Source organism: Urtica dioica, chromosome 2 (assembly GCF_054948205.1).
Source record: "Urtica dioica subsp. dioica isolate 48M chromosome 2, U.dioica_male_clone48M_v1_H2, whole genome shotgun sequence".
NCBI lineage: Eukaryota > Viridiplantae > Streptophyta > Magnoliopsida > Rosales > Urticaceae > Urtica > Urtica dioica.
Window position 1 is genome coordinate 26,997,709 of NC_142757.1, and position 17,841 is coordinate 27,015,549.

The following is a 17,841-nucleotide window of genomic DNA, read 5'->3' on the forward strand; positions in this document are numbered from 1 at the left end:
GTCCGCCCTCCTTTCGTCTATGAGGTCTAGCTCGAGCCTGATCGCGTCATCGTTGGCGGCTTCGTCGTACTCCTCGATGCGCAAGGTTGGCAACTTGATCTCGACGGGTACCACAGCCTCGACGCCGAACGCGAGAGCGAAAGGGGTTTCGCCGGTCGCGTTTCGGGCGGTGGTGCGGTATGCCCATAAGACCATGGGGAGTTCGTCAGCCCAAGCCCCCTTCCTTGCCTCCAGCTTCTTCTTCAGGTTCTCCTTGATCGTCTTGTTCACCGCCTCGACCTGACCGTTGGCTTGGGGATGGCGGGGAGAGGAGAACGTCTTGCTAATGCCAAGCTGTCCGCACATTTCCCGGAGGCGCGCGTTGTCGAATTGTTTTCCGTTGTCGGTTACAATTGACGCAGGGATCCCGAAGCGGCAGATAATGTTTCTCCAAATGAAGCTTGTCGTGTTCGCCTCGGTGATCTTTGCTAGCGGTTCAGCCTCTACCCACTTCGTGAAGTAATCGATAGCCACGATCGCGTGCTTGTATTGTCTCGGGGCCGTAGGTAGCTCGCCGATGAGGTCGATTCCCCACTTCGCGAAAGGTCGTGGCACGATAATTGGACACAAAGGGGCCGGTGCTTGGCGCGGAATGTGGGCGAACCTTTGGCACTTGTCACATTTCTTGGCCCACTCGTGGGAGTCCTTTTTCAAGGTTGGCCAGAAATATCCAAGTCTTAGCAACTTCAATGCTAAAGATTGCCCGGCGGCGTGGTTACCGCACACCCCCTCGTGCACCTCGTGGAGTGCTTTTCTCGCCTCCACCTCGGTTAGGCAACGGAGAAGGGGCATGGAGTAGCCTCTCTTGAACAAACTGTCCTCCCTTATTGTGTACTTCGGGGCTAGGCTTCTCAGCTTTCTAGCTTCTTCTTTATCCTCGGGGACGACTCCTCGTTTAAGGAATTCCACGAGCGGGGTCATCCATGAGGGAGGCGGAGTCTCGTCAATGACCCCCACGTCGCCTCTCGAGACGTAAGGTCGGGTTAACACTTCGATTGGGACGCTGCCCTCGCCTTCCTCGTCTATCCCGGACGCGAGGCGAGCTAGGGCGTCGGCGTCGACGTTCGCCTCTCGAGGGACCTGGACGATCTCGAACCACGACAGGGCCTCCAAGTTCTTTTGGGCCTTGGACAAGTAGGCGATCATGTGTGGCTCCTTTGCGGCGTAGTCGCCCTTAACCTGATTCACGATCAATTGCGAGTCGCAATGGATGCGCAGGTTTTGGGCGCCCAACTTGTTCGCTAGCTCCAAGCCAACAATCAGAGCCTCGTACTCTGCCTCGTTGTTGGAAGCCTTGAACTCGAACCGCAGGGCGTACCTCAACTTTTCCCTATCGGGATTTGTGAGCACAACGCCGGCGCCAGCCCCCCGGGCGTTTGACGCGCCATCCACGTGTAAATCCCAAACCGGTCCTATCGGGTCATTGGTTCTCTTCCTTGACGACTCGCTATGGTCGTCCTCCTTGTCTTCCGCGGTCTTACTCCCTTCGTCGCCCTCATTGGTTGGGGGCGCGCTTGTGAACTCGGCGATGAAGTCGGCGAGGGCCTGACCCTTAATGGCGGTTCTCGGTTGGAACTCGACCCCGTATTCGCCCAGCTCTTGGGACCATATCGCCATTCGAGAAGAGGTCCCTTTTTGAAGAGCCTTCTCGATGGGATGCCCCGAGCGGACCACGATGGGGTGCGCCTGGAAGTAGGGCCGGAGCTTTCTCGCGCTCATGACGAGGGCGAGGGACAGTCTCTCGATCTCGGGGTATCGGGTTTCGGCGTCGAGGAGCGCCTTGCTAACGTAGTAGACTGGCCATTGCACCTTGTCTTCTTCGCGTATGAGGACCGCGCTCACGGCCCTATCGGAAACCGCGAGGTAGAGGTACAGGGTTTCGCCGTTCTTTGGCTTCGCGAGGAACGGGGGGGAGGTGAAATAGGCTTTCATATCGCGGAATGCTTCCTCGCACTCCTCCGTCCACACGAACCCGTCGGTCTTCTTCAATGCCTTGAAGAACGGTTGGCACCTATCAGTGGCTTTGGAAACAAATCGCGTCAGGGCGGCGATCCTTCCCGTCAGGCTTTGAACTTCTTTGACCTTTTGTGGCGACCTCATCTCTAAGATCGCCCTAATTTTCTCAGGATTGGCCTCGATCCCGCGGCGGCTCACCATGTAGCCCAGAAACTTTCCAGACTCGACCCCGAAAGCGCACTTGTTGGGGTTAAGCTTCATCTTGTAACGCCGCAGAATCGTGAACATTTCCCTAAGGTCTCGGACGTGGTCGCGGGCTTTGAGGCTTTTGACAAGCATGTCATCCACGTAGACCTCCATAGTTTTGCCAATTTGATTGGCGAACATGCGGTTCACCAACCTTTGATACGTTGCTCCCGCGTTTTTGAGGCCAAAGGGCATGACCTTGTAACAGTAAAGTCCGCGGTTCGTAACAAAGGTGGTTTTAATTTGATCCGGCTCGTGCATGCGGATCTGGTTGTAGCCTGAGTAGGCGTCCATGAAGCTTAGCAGTTCGTGGCCCGCAGTGGCGTCCACGAGCTGCTCGATCCTCGGGAGAGGGAAGCTGTCTTTCGGGCAGGCTTTGTTGAGATCTTTGTAGTCGATACAGATCCGCCACTTCCCGTTTGGCTTCTTGACCATTACCACATTGGACACCCACTTGGGGTGCTCTGCCTCCCTGATGAAGTTGGCGGCGAGAAGTTTGTCAACTTCTTCACCAATGGCTTGGTACCTCTCCCCACTGAACGCCCGTCGCGGTTGAACGCGCTCGGCCACTCTCTTGTCGTCGTTGAGACGATGAACCATGATCTCGGGGTCGATCCCCGGCATGTCGGCGTGTGTCCACGCAAAGACATCTTTGTGTTCTCGGAGGAAAGCGGCGAGCTCGATTCGGGTCTCAGACGGGAGTTGGGCGCCTATCTTGACCACTTGGTCAGGTTTGGCGTCGTCCAACACGACGGGAACGAGATCGTCCGGTGTCTCCACCTTCCGACGCTCGACTTCGTCCCTTTGGTCTAGCTCTCCGAAGGTGCCTCCTTCCTCTAACTTGCACGGGAATTTGTCTCCGAGTTGGAAGACGGTGCTCACCACCTTCGCTTTCCCTTTTCCATCCACGCCCTGGATGTAACACATCCTCGCCATGGATTGGTCTCCCAACATCACGGCGATCCCTTTATCGGTCGGGAACTTCATCATTAGGTGGTACTTGGATGTTATGGCCTTCAACCGATTGAGAGTCGGGCGGCCGACGATGATGTTGTAAGCCGAGGGCTGATCCACCACCAGGAACGACACGATGTGGGTAACCTCGAGCCCCCCCGGCGTACCGAAAGTAACCGGGAGGTCGATAGTTCCCTCCGTCATAACCCTCTCCCCGGAGAAGCCGAAGAGTGGGGTTGAGATCGGGGTCGGTCTTACCCCGGATAGTTTCATCCTGTCCAACGCCGATTTGAAGATTATGTCGGCGGAGCTCCCATTGTCGATCAGGATTCTCCGGACGAGGTTGTTGGCGACCGGGGCGGAGACGACTATCGCGTCGTTGTGCGGATGGAGAACTCGCGTTGCTTCCTGTCCGGTGAAGAACATGGACTCGAAGGGGGCCGGAGGAGGGACCTCGTACGTATGGTTGATGTAGTGCGATATTTTCCCTTGGGAAACTTCGCGCACGTACTTCTTCCTTTGTGTAGCCGAATCCCCGAACTCCGGGCCACCCAAGATTGCACCCACGACGTGAAGTTGCGAGCTCTCCGGCTCTTCGTTTGTCGCGCGGTCTGTGACAGTCACCGTCGCCGGACCTTTCTTCCCTTGCCGCGGGCGACCTCCGTGCGCCGCGGCCGTCCCGATAGTTCTTAGGACATACTCTTTCAGCTTCCCATCTTGAATCAGGGCCTCAATCTGACGCTTAAGTTGATAGCATTCGGATGTCAGGTGCCCGTGATCTTGATGGTAATCACAGTACTTGCTTTGATCCCTCTTGGCGGGATCCTTCGTGAGCGGGGTCGGGCTCCCCAACTTGTCACGGTGCAGAGCTAGGATTTGCTCCGGCGGAGTGTTCAGAGGAGTGAATGGCGAGAACCTCCGGAAGCTGTCGACATGCGATGGCTTCGGCCCGGGGAGGGAACGGCCGTTAGGGGCCTGGCTTCCCTTATTCCTCCTCTTTCGGGGGTCGGGACGATCTTCATCTCGATCGTCGCGGCGGCGACTCCCCTGTCCTCCTGCCTTTCGGCCATCTCGGCCATCGAGATAGTCCTCGACTCCCATGTATGTGCGGGCTCTTGTCATCAGCTCCGCCATGTCACGCGGGACTTGGCCAACAATAGACTTGAGGAAGTCGCTCGTGCGCACTCCCTCGGTGATCGCCGTGATGGCGTCCCTGTCGTCGAACCCTTCGACCTTGTGAGACTCCTCGGTGAAGCGAGCGAGGTATTGTCTCAGCGTCTCGTCTCTTCCTTGTCGGATAGAGAGGAGGTGGGTCTTCGGCTTCTTTTGCGCCACGAGGGTGGCGAATCGGGCGAGGAAAGCCTCTCGCAAGGCCCGGAAAGACGGGATGCTTCCCGGTCTCAAGCTTCGGAACCACTCAAACCCCGAGCCTGTGAGGGTCAGGCTGAAGGCTTGGCAGAGGGTGGCGTCCGCCTGCCCCTGCATAGCCATCCACGTCTCATAGTGTTGGACGTGGAAGTGGGGGTCCGTACGTCCATCGTAGGGAGGAATGGACGGTAGCTTGAAGTTCCCCACGCATGGTTGCGCGAGGATTTGTGCGGCGAAGGGAGAGTATGATTCCTCGATCCCTCCGTACGGCCTTTGCCTCCCCGACTCCCTCATTTCGATGATTTGATTCTGGAGGCTTTGAATCATCGTGACCATGTCGAGCCCGTTAGCGGGGCCGATTGTCGGGGCCACGGGAGTCACCGGTTGGCGTTCGTTGGACGCTTGGTCCACGACATTGGCCTGTGGTCGGCCGAGAGTTGCGGCGGGGAGCGCGTCCCTTCGAGAGTTTAGCCTTTGGCGGAGATCCTCCCCTCGGGAGTTTCTCTGCGCCGTCAAGCGCTCTCTAAGGTCCGCACTCGGTGCGGGGCGAGGTGAGGTCGCCCTTGGTCGGGCCGTCCGGCGGGCGCTTCGGCTGTCGGCCCCATCATCTACCAGAGTCGCTCTCTCCTCGGCGAGGGGCCGTGTCCGGCCACCTCTTGAAACCGAGGGGGCGAGTCCCCGGGAATGTGACCGTGCCTGCTGCCGCACTGTGTGCGACGGTCCGGCCAAAGCGTCGTTGGGCCTCTCGGGCCGCGAAGGGGCGAGGCTAGGCGTTGCCTCGTTGGTCCTCGACTCCCCCACATATTCGGAGTCGGAGTAGTCTTTGGCGGACCTATCCTCAACGTCATAGCCGAGGAGGTCGGCTATGAGCGAACCATCGACGCCGGGGCGGTCAAGGAGCTCCGCAAGCCGCCGGGCCGTGTCCTCTCGGAGCGCGGCCTCGGGGTCAACCATCGGGTCTTGGGGCTGGCTCTCGCTATCGCGAGGTTGCCCTTCAAGACGATGTGCGAGGTGCCGAAGACCGTACCTCGAGCCAGTCGCTCGGGTACCCGCGGAGGTAGTGGGAATGTGGCTCATCTCTCGAGAGTCGTGAGAACAAAGGGAGAAAACTGGTAGAGGGAATGCGTCGTCAAGGTCGAGAGGCCCCTCCTTCTAGCGCCAAAATGTTGTCGCGGTTTTTCGGACAACGATTTAGGAACCGGAAATGGTTAGACCCAAGGCCGGACCAAGTGGTCTCACTCCGGCTCGAGCGTGTCGGACTTGATATCTCAAGTCGTCCCTTAGCTGTCTGCAATGTCGATCTCGTCCAAGCACCTGAAACACAAGCGAAAAGGTGTGAACTACAAAGGGGAAACAGAGGGGTTGCCTCTGTTTACCTCTCCGACGCTCAACATTAGTAGGATTGAGGTGGTTGATAGAGGTTTAGTGTTTTGGGGTCGAGAGTTGAGAGAAACGAGCGAGTTGTGAGTTCGGCAGCGTTTCAGTACTCAAATTCGGATTACCTGGACTAGAGAATGGACTCCTCTATTTATAGGCGACCAAGAGACGTGCTGAGGGTCCCTTGGCCGAGTGAGGCTGAGCCGGCCATCGGCCGAGTGAGGTTGGACCGGCCGATGGCCGAGTGAGATGATGGTCGCCGAGGGAGATTCACTCGGCCAATGGCCGAGTGAAGGAATGGGCGCCGGGCAAGCTTGACTCGGCCATCGGCCGAGTGATGGCCGAGCGAAGAGTCTGGGCCGAGAGGAGACTCACTCGGCTGTTGGCCGAGTGAGCTGTTGGGCCGGCTGGGGTCTTCATTCGGCCTTCGGCCGAGCGAGCGTGCTGGGCCGCCCGGGGCCTCACCCGGCCATCGGCCAAGCGAGCATGGTGGGCCGGCTGGAGACTTCATTCGGCCCTTGGCCGGGCGAACACGTTGGGACGTCTGAGGCTTCCTTCGGCCATGGGCCGAGTGAAGGAATGGTGGGCCTCGTCCGGCCATTGGCCGAGTGAACATGTGGAGAAGTTCACTCGGCCATTGGCCGAGTGATGGGCTTGGACCGAGAGAAGGCTCACTCGGCCATTGGCCGAGTGAGTTGATGGGCCGGCCGAGTGTGGGCTGGGAGTAGGGTTTCCCTCGGCCAATGGCCGAGTGAGCCTGCTCGGCCGCCCGAAATGTCGATCGAGCCGTCGGACCTCGTCGGGCCGATAACAAGTCGCTCTCTCCTCGGCGAGGGGCCGTGTCCGGCCACCTCTTGAAACCGAGGGGGCGAGTCCCCGGGACTGTGACCGTGCCTGTTGTCGCGCCGGGCACAAAGGATCGGCCAACGCACCGTTGGCCCTCTCGGGTCGCGTTTGAGCGAGGCTAGGGGTGGCCTCGTCGGTCCTCGACTCCTCCACGTACTCGGGGTCGGAGTAATCTTGAGCAGATCGATCCTCGACGTCGTAGCCGAGGAGACCGGCGATGAGGGAGCTGTCAACGCCGGGACGGTCAAGGAGCTCCGCGAGCCGCCGGGCCGTGTCCTCTCGGAGCTCGGCCTCGGGGTCGTTCACCGGGTCTTGGGGCTGGCTCTCGCTATTGCGAGGTTGCCCTTCAAGACGGTGCGCGAGGTTTCGGAGACCGTACCTCGAGCTCGTCGCTCGGGTACCCGCGGAGGTAGTGGGTAGATGACTCATCTCTCGAGAGTCGCGATTACAAAGGGAGAAAACTGGTAGAGGGAATGCGTCGTCAAGTTCGAGAGAGCCCCTCCTTCTAGCGCCAAAATGTTGTCGCTGTTTTTCGGACAACTATTTAGGAGCCAAAGACGGTTAGACCCAAGGCCGGACCAAGTGGTCTCGTCTTGACTCGAGCGTGTCGGACTCGGTATCCCGAGCCGTCCCTTAGCTGTGGATGTCCCTTGAGTTCGTCAGAGTACCTGAAAAGGAGTAGAGAACTTGTGAACTACAAAGGGGAAACAGGGGGGGGGCCCTGTTTACCTCTCCGACGCTCAACATTAGTGGGATTGAGGTGGAGTATAGAGGTTTTAGGGGTGTTTAGAGGCCAAAGCTTGAGAGAAACGAGCGAGGTACGAGTTCGGCAGCGTTTCAGTGCTCAAGAATGGGTTACCTGGGTCAAGGGAAGGACCCTTGTATTTATAGGCGGCCAAGAGGCGTTTGAGGAACCCCTTGGCCGAGGGCCGGCCTTGGAGCGCCGGCCGTGGAGGGCCGGCCTTGGAGCGCCGGCCGTGGAGGGTCGGCCTTGGGGCGCCGGCCGTGGAGGGCCGGCCTTGGAGCGCCGGCCGTGGGGGGCCGGCCTTGGGGCGCCGGCCGTGGAGGGCCGGCCTTGGAGCGCCGGCCGTGGAGGGCCGGCCTTGGAGCGCCGGCCGTGGAGGGCCGGCCTTGGAGCGCCGGCCTTGGTCAGCGCCGGCCTTGGAGAGCCGGCCTTGGGGCGCCGGCCGTGGGGGGCCGGCCTTGGGGCGCCGGCCGTGGAGGGCCGGCCTTGGAGCGCCGGCCGTGGAGGGCCGGCCTTGGAGCGCCGGCCTTGGCCAGCGCCGGCCTTGGAGAGCCGGCCTTGGGGCGCCGGCCGTGGAGGGCCGGCCTTGGGGCGCCGGCCGTGGAGGGCCGGCCTTGGAGCGCCGGCCATGGAGGGCCGGCCTTGGAGCGCCGGCCGTGTAGGGCCGGCCTTGGAGCGTCGGCCTTGGCCAGCGCCGGCCTTGGAGAGCCGGCCTTGGCCAGCGCCGGCCTTGGGCCGGTCATACGCCGGGCGGCCGCCGGGCGGGAGCTGGCCGGACGGCACTTGGCCGGCCGGGAGCCGCTGTGCGGGCCTCGCACTGGTCGCGTGGATTTAAGCGATGCCTTAGTTCTCGTCGGTCCGAGACGGACCGACAACAGCCTGCATCGCAACCAGGTGGGATGGATCAGCAGATGCCAGGTTCCACGCCGGGTTCTACGCCTGGTTCTATGGATTACTTGCGAGACCGTCCTACGGAAGCGGCGGAACGAGCGGCAGCGCGTCAGGCAGCGGTGGACGAGGACGCGGAAGCGGTTCTCGAAGTTCTGGCAACTTATTCGGTAGAGGAAATTCTACCATCGATAAGTTTTATAGGAAAAAAAATTAGGAATTCATTTTTTTCTCTTTTTTTGGAAAGAATTTGTAATTTTAATTAAGAATTCTATTTTCAGAATATTATTTCTAATTCATTTAGAATTTTGTTAATTAATTTTTATTTAATTTTAAATGAATTTTAATTTACTTTTTTAATTTTGTATTACCCGATATGAATTTACTCGCCAATTTTATAAAATTTGGCAAGAAAATAACTTGGGCATTAGGTGCGGTAAGTCGCACCTGAAAGTGTCGCACCTAAAGGGGTACTTATTAGGTGTGACATGTCGCACACAATACCTTCTGCGACGGGTTATCCGGTGCGATGCTGTCGCACCTAATAAAGTTTTAGGTGCGACATTGTGAGCATTGGGTGCGACATTCGTCGCACCGGAAAACGTATTTTGTCCTAGTGTATACCTATATTTATTAATATACATATACATATTTTTATTAATATATATATATATATATATATATATATATAAATTATATACAGTATACTATCCAAACACACACAGTCAATCAGGATGTAAAATATGGGAAATAAAAAGACGAAGAAAAAAAACTTGGATAAAGTAGTTGCTCACGCTGACAATATGATTTATATCTCAAGAAACAAACGATAGTGTATTTTAATTTTCTCTGACTATATCTAGGCATTCTTACAAAATAAACTCATGTTATGCAGATCGATGATATTATGAAAAGAGAGAGAGAGAGAGAGAGAGAGAGAGAGAGAGAGAGAGAGAGAGAGAGAGAGAGAGAGAGTTTACATATCTGGGTCACCATGTATCTAAGTTAATTTATCAGTGTTTGTGAGCTAAAATCTGTTTGGCTAGCGTAGAGGTTATCTGAAGTTGAACCAATATATTCTTGTCAATTTAGTTTTTGGCTTTTTATTTTATTTTATATATGTTATTTCCCGTTTCTTTGTCTGACCTTTGAGGTTTCCCATACCCAATAAATTGGATAAAACATCTGCGTGGTGTCCCCACAAAGTAGGACGTCTTATTTGCCGCAATTAATCCCGTGAATGTTATGACTCTCTCCTAAGTTCTAACGACTAACGTACTTTTAGCTTCTCTCACTTGCTTTTCATCTATATAACATACCAAACACAAACATTCCAAGTACTCTCTAAAATGACACACTCACTCAAACTTTGCTGCCTCTTTTTGACCTCTTTTTCCTTCGCAATATGCTCTGACGCTTTTGCTTCTCAAGATTACTCTTCAGCGCTCGAAAAATCGATCCTCTTCTTTGAAGGACAGCGCTCGGGAAAACTTCCTCCTAGCCAACGCCTAACTTGGAGGGGCGACTCTGGCCTCTCGGACGGCTCAGCCTATAATGTACTTATAATTGCACACCTTCTTTACTTGTTATCTAAAATTTTCAGTTTTGATGGTGCAATCCGTGTTGTCTAGGCATTGTTAATTCCTGGTTGTTAACTTTTCAGGTGGATTTAAGCGGCGGGTACTATGATGCCGGGGACAACATGAAGTTTGGACTTCCTATGGCCTTCACCACGACGTTGCTATCGTGGAGCGTCATTGAATTTGGAGACAAAATGGGCGGCCAAATCAAGCATGCAAAAGAAGCTGTTCGTTGGGGCTCGGACTATCTCTTGAAAGCTGCCACCGCCACCCCCGGAACCTTATATGTCCAAGTAAGCAAAACACAAAGACAATTTTTTTAAAAAAAATTGTAACTTGTGTGACAAGAAGGCTGTATGATGTAAAAAAATGTATAGGTGGGTGATCCGAGTATGGACCATCGATGCTGGGAAAGGCCCGAGGACATGGACACGCCGCGCAATGTGTACAAGGTATCTTCTCAAAACCCAGGATCTGACGTGGCAGCTGAGACCGCAGCTGCCTTAGCCGCGGCTTCGATAGTGTTCAAGAATTCTGACGCTTCTTATTCCTCGAAACTACTCAAAACTGCCATGAAGGTTAGGGCGATATATAATACTCTTTTAAAAAGTGCATAAGTACGTCGATCAAAATCAAAATTTTGCATAAAGAAATTTCTTTGACGCAGGTCTTTGATTTCGCTGACAAGTATCGAGGCTCTTACAGCGACTCTCTCAGCTCTGTAGTCTGCCCTTTTTACTGTTCCTATTCAGGATACCATGTAAACTCTCGCAGATGTCTCTATGTAATATTATTTTATGATTAATAAAGTCACCGATTCATGTTTGATGTTGACTGTCCGATTACAGGATGAGCTTCTCTGGGGCGCATCGTGGATCCACCGAGCTTCTCAGAATGGGTCGTACTTGGATTACATCAAGTCCAATGGCCACACATTGGGTGCTTATGATGATAACTACTCTTTTAGCTGGGATGACAAGAGACCTGCAACCAAAGTTTTGCTCTCTAAGGTTTTTAATCATTCCCACAATGTCTTGAATGTGACAAAAAGCTTTGAAATGCTCTTCTTAGATTCACTTTAAACACAATTTTATTGTTCTTATTAGGACTTCATTGAGAAGAAAACTGAGGGCTTCCAACTCTACAAATCCCACTCAGATAATTACATATGCTCGATGATTCCTGGAACACCCAGTTTCCAGGCACAATATACACCAGGTATTTTTTCGTTTTCTTTGGTTTAGCCAATCATATTATCCATGTGTAAGCCTTTTATTCTTAACAAATTCAGGGACGCAACAAGATCTATAAAAATCGCATCAAACGTCACATGACTCTTTTTAACGCACCAAAATTGGCACAACCTGAATCCACAGATGATTTTATTAGACCTAAAGTGTTTCATCCAACGTATTTATTACTATTATACTTATAATTCACGGAATGAGTTTATCTAGAAAGCAAGGGACTCGGTCACATATTAAAATTGAATTTCAGGGGGGCTTCTGTACAAAGGAAGCGAGAGCAATCTCCAATACGTGACGTCCTCGGCTCTGCTCCTTGTAACCTACGCTAAGTACCTGAGCCTGAATGGAGGCGTTGCCACGTGTGGTGGGTCCACAGTCCCGGCCGAGAAGCTCGTCGCACAGGCCAAGATACAAGTGGACTACATTCTCGGAGACAACCCCGCAGGGACATCTTATATGGTGGGGTTCGGAGAAAGTTATCCCATGCACCTCCACCATAGGGCGTCCTCTGTGCCATCGGTCCACGCCCACCCGGATAGCATCCCCTGCGGCGACAGCTTCCGGTTCCTCTATTCCGGCTTGCCCGACCCCAACCTGCTTGTCGGGGCGGTCGTCGGCGGGCCCGACAGCCGCGACAGCTTCGCCGATGATAGGAATAATTATCGGCAGTCCGAGCCCGCGACTTATATCAACGCACCACTCGTTGGGGCTCTCGCTTACTTCTCCGTTAATGCCGAGGCTTAGCGCAAAACTAGTGAGGGGATTTTACATTAAGTTCGTTTGATGGGTTTGAAGTGAAGTGTGTATCCTCTTTCCCATGCTTAATCAATATCTGTATTCTAGTCATTGTTGAACTTGAAGATTAAAAATAATACTTCTTTTTCTGTGATGCTAGCAGAGGTATTAGGGGGAAAAACATAAGAGCAAATTTTCCAAGATCAGTCTAAAATAATATTCAAAATATCGTCGATATCCTCCGAGATATCGACGATATAATTCTAACTTCGGTAAAAAAAACGATAATAAAGCGTATCGTTTTATTAAAAATCGTCAAAATATCGACTTTATCGATGATATCACTAAAATATCGCGATATTATAAATTCATGGCAAAATCTCGAATAATATCTATAAAATATCGCCATAAATTAAACAAAAAAATTGATTGGTTACATGGGCTTTTAAAATCAAGCCAATAGTCAATTCAAAGCTTTGATGACAAAATGAGTGATCCTTCTTTTGTATTTATAGTAGATGAAAGCTCATATCATTCATGTAGTCTTCAAGCAATGTGGGACTTTTTGCTTCAATGAGATATAAACACACATCACTTATAGAATTTATGTAGATATATCTCTCGGTAAACTATATTTCATCGATATATCACCGATATAATCAGTAATCGGTATTGAAATTGCTATAGAATATTCGTTGATATATCCGTCGATACTCGATATATCCGTAAAATCATAACTTCGATATGGGTATCGGTAACAATATTTTAAACCTTGGTCTAAAGTGAGGCTTTTTGTCCTTTTGTGTGGGTTTTCTCCCTAGCTTTTGGTTTTTGCTTTTGCCATTTTAGGTTTTGGGGGCTGCGTTTTTTGTCTGGGGTTAGGTGATGTTTTCAGGTTGAATATCTTATTGTTGGAAACATGAGTGTGAGCGATGTTTTTGGATATACGGTGAGGGTAACACTTTCAGGAAACATGGTGCATGAAATAGTTCTTGGGAAACACGGTGAGTGAGGGAGTTTTTGTTCAGGGGAAGTTGGGTTTCGCTGGAAGACGATGTAGCTTATATGTCGTCGATTCTAGAGTCAAGTCTGGTATTAACGGAAACAAGTGACAAAGATAAGGAACTGATTGAGACACAACTGATAGCTGGGAATGTTTTATCTTACAAAACTGTGGGATAGGAGAGTTTACGAGGGTTTTGCTCATGTTGGAAATGCAAGAGGCCTTGGGTGGTGAAGGAAATAAAATCAGAGATCTTAAAATATACCTTTTGAGATTAAGAGGATAAAGAAAGGATTCTGGGAGGACGGCCATGACAATAAAATGAGCTTAACTCCTCCTTGAACCATGGCCATCAATGCTCACTATCGGAGATATTGCTTTTGTAACTTCTCCTTTTTGGGGAGGCTTAAGAGCCTTACCCCAGGGTTATTAAACATGGCCAATTCTATTGGCACCCCTAATCGGAGAGTACTATGATTAACGAGGCATTTATGGAAAAACTTGTGTGGCATGTAGCAGCCCACTCGTATCTGTTTTGGGTCAAAGTTCTCTGGTCCATGTATTGTAACAGAACCGGTTTTTTTATGGCTCAAGGAAAAAGAGTGTTTAGAATAATTTACCGACAGTGTTTTAGAACTATATAATCGAGTAAATTGTGTTTAGAAAAAGTTACATTAATCCCTCTGAGGAGATGGGTGTGTATATACTTCTTAGAAGGGTGAAAAAGAGCCATTAGGAGGAGGCAAGGAGCACGCGACAAACCTCAGCGTATACGCGCGCACCTTCCAGGTGATGGCGCACCGTGACATGCATTAGGCGTAACACACCAAGTGTAGCGTGTGCCCAAAAACTGAGGTGCGCGATGGAATTTTGGAAGCACGCGCGAAGAGTTGTCTTTGTCTTGCCTGCACGGCATGCTGAGGAAGAGGCGTGGCGCGCTAGGCCCGTTGCGCGTCGAGCACCTGCCTTTGTGTGGCACGTGCGTGCACTCTGCTGCACGAGTGAGTGCGAGCTTGAATTGGGCCTGTTTTGAGTTGGCTTCCAGCTCCTTTTAGGCGTTAATGGGTGTTTTAGTGACCCGGCCCATCGGATTTTCTGAGAATAATTGACAACATTAGATCCCCAAGTTCGTCGTTCATGGGTCCTGGTTAATGAACTTTAGTCGTTGGGTGTTCAAGGAAAACAGGTTTCCCGGCCTTCACGATCGCAAAGGTCTTTTCCATTTTTTGCTCACCATAACTCGTCGTGCGTGTCATGTGCGCGCGGGGGGGAGCTGGGCTTCACGTGCACGCATAGGGGTGGGAGGGAACCCAATGTGGCTCCTTCCTTCACTTTTTCTTGTTTTCTTTTCCTCCCCTATGTGCCTATAAATAGAGCCTCAAGGTTCCTTGCTCCTCATAATTTGCACGTGCTTCTCTTTCCCTCTCTATCTTTCTCTCGACACGAGTGCATGATGGAAAATCAATTCTATCTCTCAACCGAGGATCTTGAGGTGGATTTCTCTCACTTGCTTCAAGACCATGAGCATTATGAGAAGGATGTTTTGTCGGGATTGAAGAATATCTCCTTGCACGTGAAGGAGGACTCAAGCCGAGTGGAGCATCGGCTCAATGTGGGCAAGGCAGAAGCGATCGTGTCTGTCGCTCGTCCTTCGGAGCTGGAGGACATAAGTGCGCTAACTAGGCGTAGCACGTGAGAGGAGGTAGGCTAACGGGGCGTGACAAAGGGAAGCATGTCGCGCCTGGTGATAGAGCTGGCCGCACGCGATGCGTGGGTGGAGCACGCATCGTGCTACCTACGTTATTCGGAGGGGCACACTGTGCGAGAGGATGGTGCACTGCGCCATGCGTCTTACTTGGATGCCCGCTGTGTGCCGGGAGGTGGCACGCAACTCATTTAATTGATTTTTGGTGGGGGCCACGTTCGAGTCTGTTTTAGACGTGATTTCGTTCAACGACGTCTTCGAGCTGGAGTCCAAGGGACTTGGCAAAGACTCGGAATCTTCTCTTGTTATAGAGGTCCGACCGTGACATGCCCGAGAAAGACTATGGCAGCTGTCTCGCCCCGTTCAGAGGGCGACTGGTCCTTCGGGTGTCGAGGTGTATCTGTTATGAGGTCTCGAAGGTGGAGGCTGGTGCTTCGACCATATGCTTGGAGAAGGTGGACTGGTCGATGTCAAGAGCTCGATTATGCACTAGGTGTTTACTAGTTTTTGGGAGACTTACATAATCCCAACCTCGGTGGCGGTTCTATGCCCTCTTTCAGAGAATTGACCTTTCTGCTCGAGGCGGGGTTTCACCGTGGTGCACGTGGCGCGTGTTTAGTGCGGGCTACGCTTGCTCTTTCAGAACATCATGCAGCAGCTCCCTGCGCGGTTGGGGGTGCATACTTCTCAGATGAGCCCGGCCTTCTATCGCTTGGTTGCGATGTGCCACATGGAGTGGCATAGCCAAATGAAGTCCGCCATGACCGTGGATGACTTTTATAATCTTGTCACAATCTTCATGGTGTAGGCCAGCTTGGGTTTCATATGGCTCGAGATCGCCGGAACGCCAAGCTCATCATCAACACTAAGACCACTAGCATGAAGGCTTAGGTGTGGGTCTCAATTGAGGCCTTTGGGGTGGCGCCGCTTCAGTTTGGCCCCTCGGCGACTTTTCCACCGATGCGGGGGCGGACACCATTGAGTTCGTGAAGGCGTTCAGAAGGCGGGTGAGCTTTTTTGCTTGAAGGAGTTGATGCATTGATGGAGTGATTCCCATCATTCCCTCGCGGGTCCGGGAGCCTACCGTGACCTGAGGAAGTCTCTCGCACCTTGACTTCTCTGATGAGACCTAGTTTGTCAGGTAATTTTGCTTTTGTTGTATGGCTTTGCTTTATATTCATTGATCTAACTATGTTGCTTTTGCAAGTTCGTCGTCGAGAGAGAGGACTCTTGTGCGCTTGGCGAAGCCTTCTCGAGTCTTGAGTATTGTTGTTGCGACTCACTCTCAGGTCACATCGCATGCTAGCCTCGGGGCCAGTAACTCAGTCGAACCTAATTCTCGTGCTTCCCTTAAGATGGTGTCGGCTTCGACGCCTCCGAATGCGCCTTCAGACTTGAAGAACGCTCATTCCGTGGTCATGGATGTCAAAGGCGAGTGCTCCCATAGCCTTCGGCGGTCTCCCCTAAAGCTGTGGAAGGACGTTGATTCGGGAAGCTACGTGAGTTCATCTAAAATGGCCTGGCTGATGCCCAGAGGGTTAGTTCCCTCTCTTTTTCACGCAATTCGCATTTTGTTAACTTGTGTCTTGGATCACTTTAGATATTTGGTTGCGCTGTGCCGGGTGAAAAGATCTTTATCGGCTTCATATGTCGCATAGGACTCGTCTAGGATTAGCTGGCTCAAATTAAATCTCAGCTACCTCGGGTTTAGGGGTATCCCCACTCGAAGGTTGGCCGACAATGACTCTCGAGGGGTGATGCTCATGTTCTTTGACTCCACGTTTCCGCCACTTGACAGAGCTTATTCTGCTCTCGACCTCCCAGGTGACAAAGATGATGAAGAAGTCGACTTTGAGTAATTTTTTGCGCAAGTGTTTAGGGCATTGCTTTTCTTAGGAACTTTCCCTTTCAGCGCACTTGACTTAGCACTCGCCTTTTAGGGGTTTTCCTTTTATCCCACCTGTTTTAGTGCTTATTTTGTAGGAACTTTGTAGTAGTTGCTTCTTTTTATATATGCGATGTCTTGCTATTCAAGTCAGGATGTTTATCTCTTTATCGATCTTTGAGCAAGTCTGCCCATCTTGATCTTGAAATCTGTGCACTTACTTTAATTACTCGTCACGTGTTTCGGTTGGCGCGTTTCCTTGCCAAATATTTTAAGAAGTCCTCCTCTCTTGGCAGGGTTTGACTTTATTCCCTTAGTAAATTCATTCACATTCAAGCGAGTTTGCCTGTGCGCGAGTTAGGTCTAGGATGTCACTTTGATATTCGTGCGATGTGTGTGGCATCTTTGAATGCATCACACGTAGTGACTTAGGTGCGTCTGGAGAGACACCTTCAAGCGCGCCAAGTGTGGAGGCTTGGAGTGCATCGTGAGAGATGGCTTTGATGCGCCTCGTAGGGCGTATTGGGATGCGTCAATTATGGCGACTTGGGTGCGTCGTGAGAGACATTTTAGCGTGTACCGTGTATGATGATGTAGGTGCATCGTGAGAGATGGCTTAGAGTGCACCTTGTATGTTGAGTTGGTGCATCAGCTTAGAGTACATCGTGTATTTTGGCTTTGGATGTGTCTTTTAAGGGACAGCTTAGGTGCGCCGTATATGGTGGTTTTGGATGCATCTCAAAGGATAGCTTAGGTGCGCCGTGTATAGCGGCTTAAGTTTGTTGTTAGGGACATATTTGGGTACGTCGTGTGTAGTAGCTTTGGTACATCTCAAGGGATGAATTAATGCGTCGTTCATGATGACTTTGGTTATGTCGTATGTGGAGGCATAGGTGCGTCTCAAGGGACGACTTTAATACGTGATTAGTGACAGCTTAGCGCATGAAGCCCTTTGGCATCAAACCATCCTGTAGCTTATGTCCTTACTCGTTTGTCTAGTATTTTGGAGACGCTTTTGGTGTATTTGTTTTGTTGGAGCATGTTTTCTTGAGGATCTACTTTCATGCTGCCTTATGCTACTTGTCCCCCAAGTTTTTGAGTTACAAGCGTTGTATTGATGACTAAAATACTTTGATAAATTAGAGTTATTAAATAAGCCTTTGACTTTATTTGATATTGCAAAGATTTTTGAAAATCCTAAAACAAAGGCTCGTATGCCTTGTTGAATTTAAAAATATAGAGCTATAAAAGAGGGGGGGGGGGGATG

At 51.7% G+C, this 17,841-nt stretch overlaps 1 protein-coding gene across 1 annotated transcript; it reads left to right on the plus strand.

Annotated features, from left to right (window-relative positions):
- Window positions 1-9,764: 9,764 nt before the first annotated feature.
- On the plus strand, window positions 9,765-12,153 carry LOC149404243 (endoglucanase 1-like). Its single transcript, XM_089603005.1, has 7 exons — window positions 9,765-9,975; window positions 10,083-10,292; window positions 10,377-10,577; window positions 10,667-10,759; window positions 10,848-11,009; window positions 11,106-11,217; window positions 11,497-12,153. The coding sequence occupies exons 1-7, from the start codon at window positions 9,769-9,771 to the stop codon at window positions 11,988-11,990; spliced, it is 1,479 nt and encodes a 492-aa protein (XP_089459131.1). The 5' UTR covers window positions 9,765-9,768; the 3' UTR covers window positions 11,991-12,153.
- Window positions 12,154-17,841: the final 5,688 nt, after the last annotated feature.

Coding starts and splice junctions, on each gene's coding strand:
- LOC149404243 (XM_089603005.1), top strand. CDS start 9,769: ATGACACACTCACTCAAACTTTGCTGCCTCTTTTTGACCTCTTTTTCC. Junction 10,760..10,847: donor GTTCCTATTCAGGATACCAT/GTAAACTCTCGC, acceptor GTCCGATTACAG/GATGAGCTTCTCTGGGGCGC. Junction 11,218..11,496: donor CCAGGCACAATATACACCAG/GTATTTTTTCGT, acceptor ATTGAATTTCAG/GGGGGCTTCTGTACAAAGGA.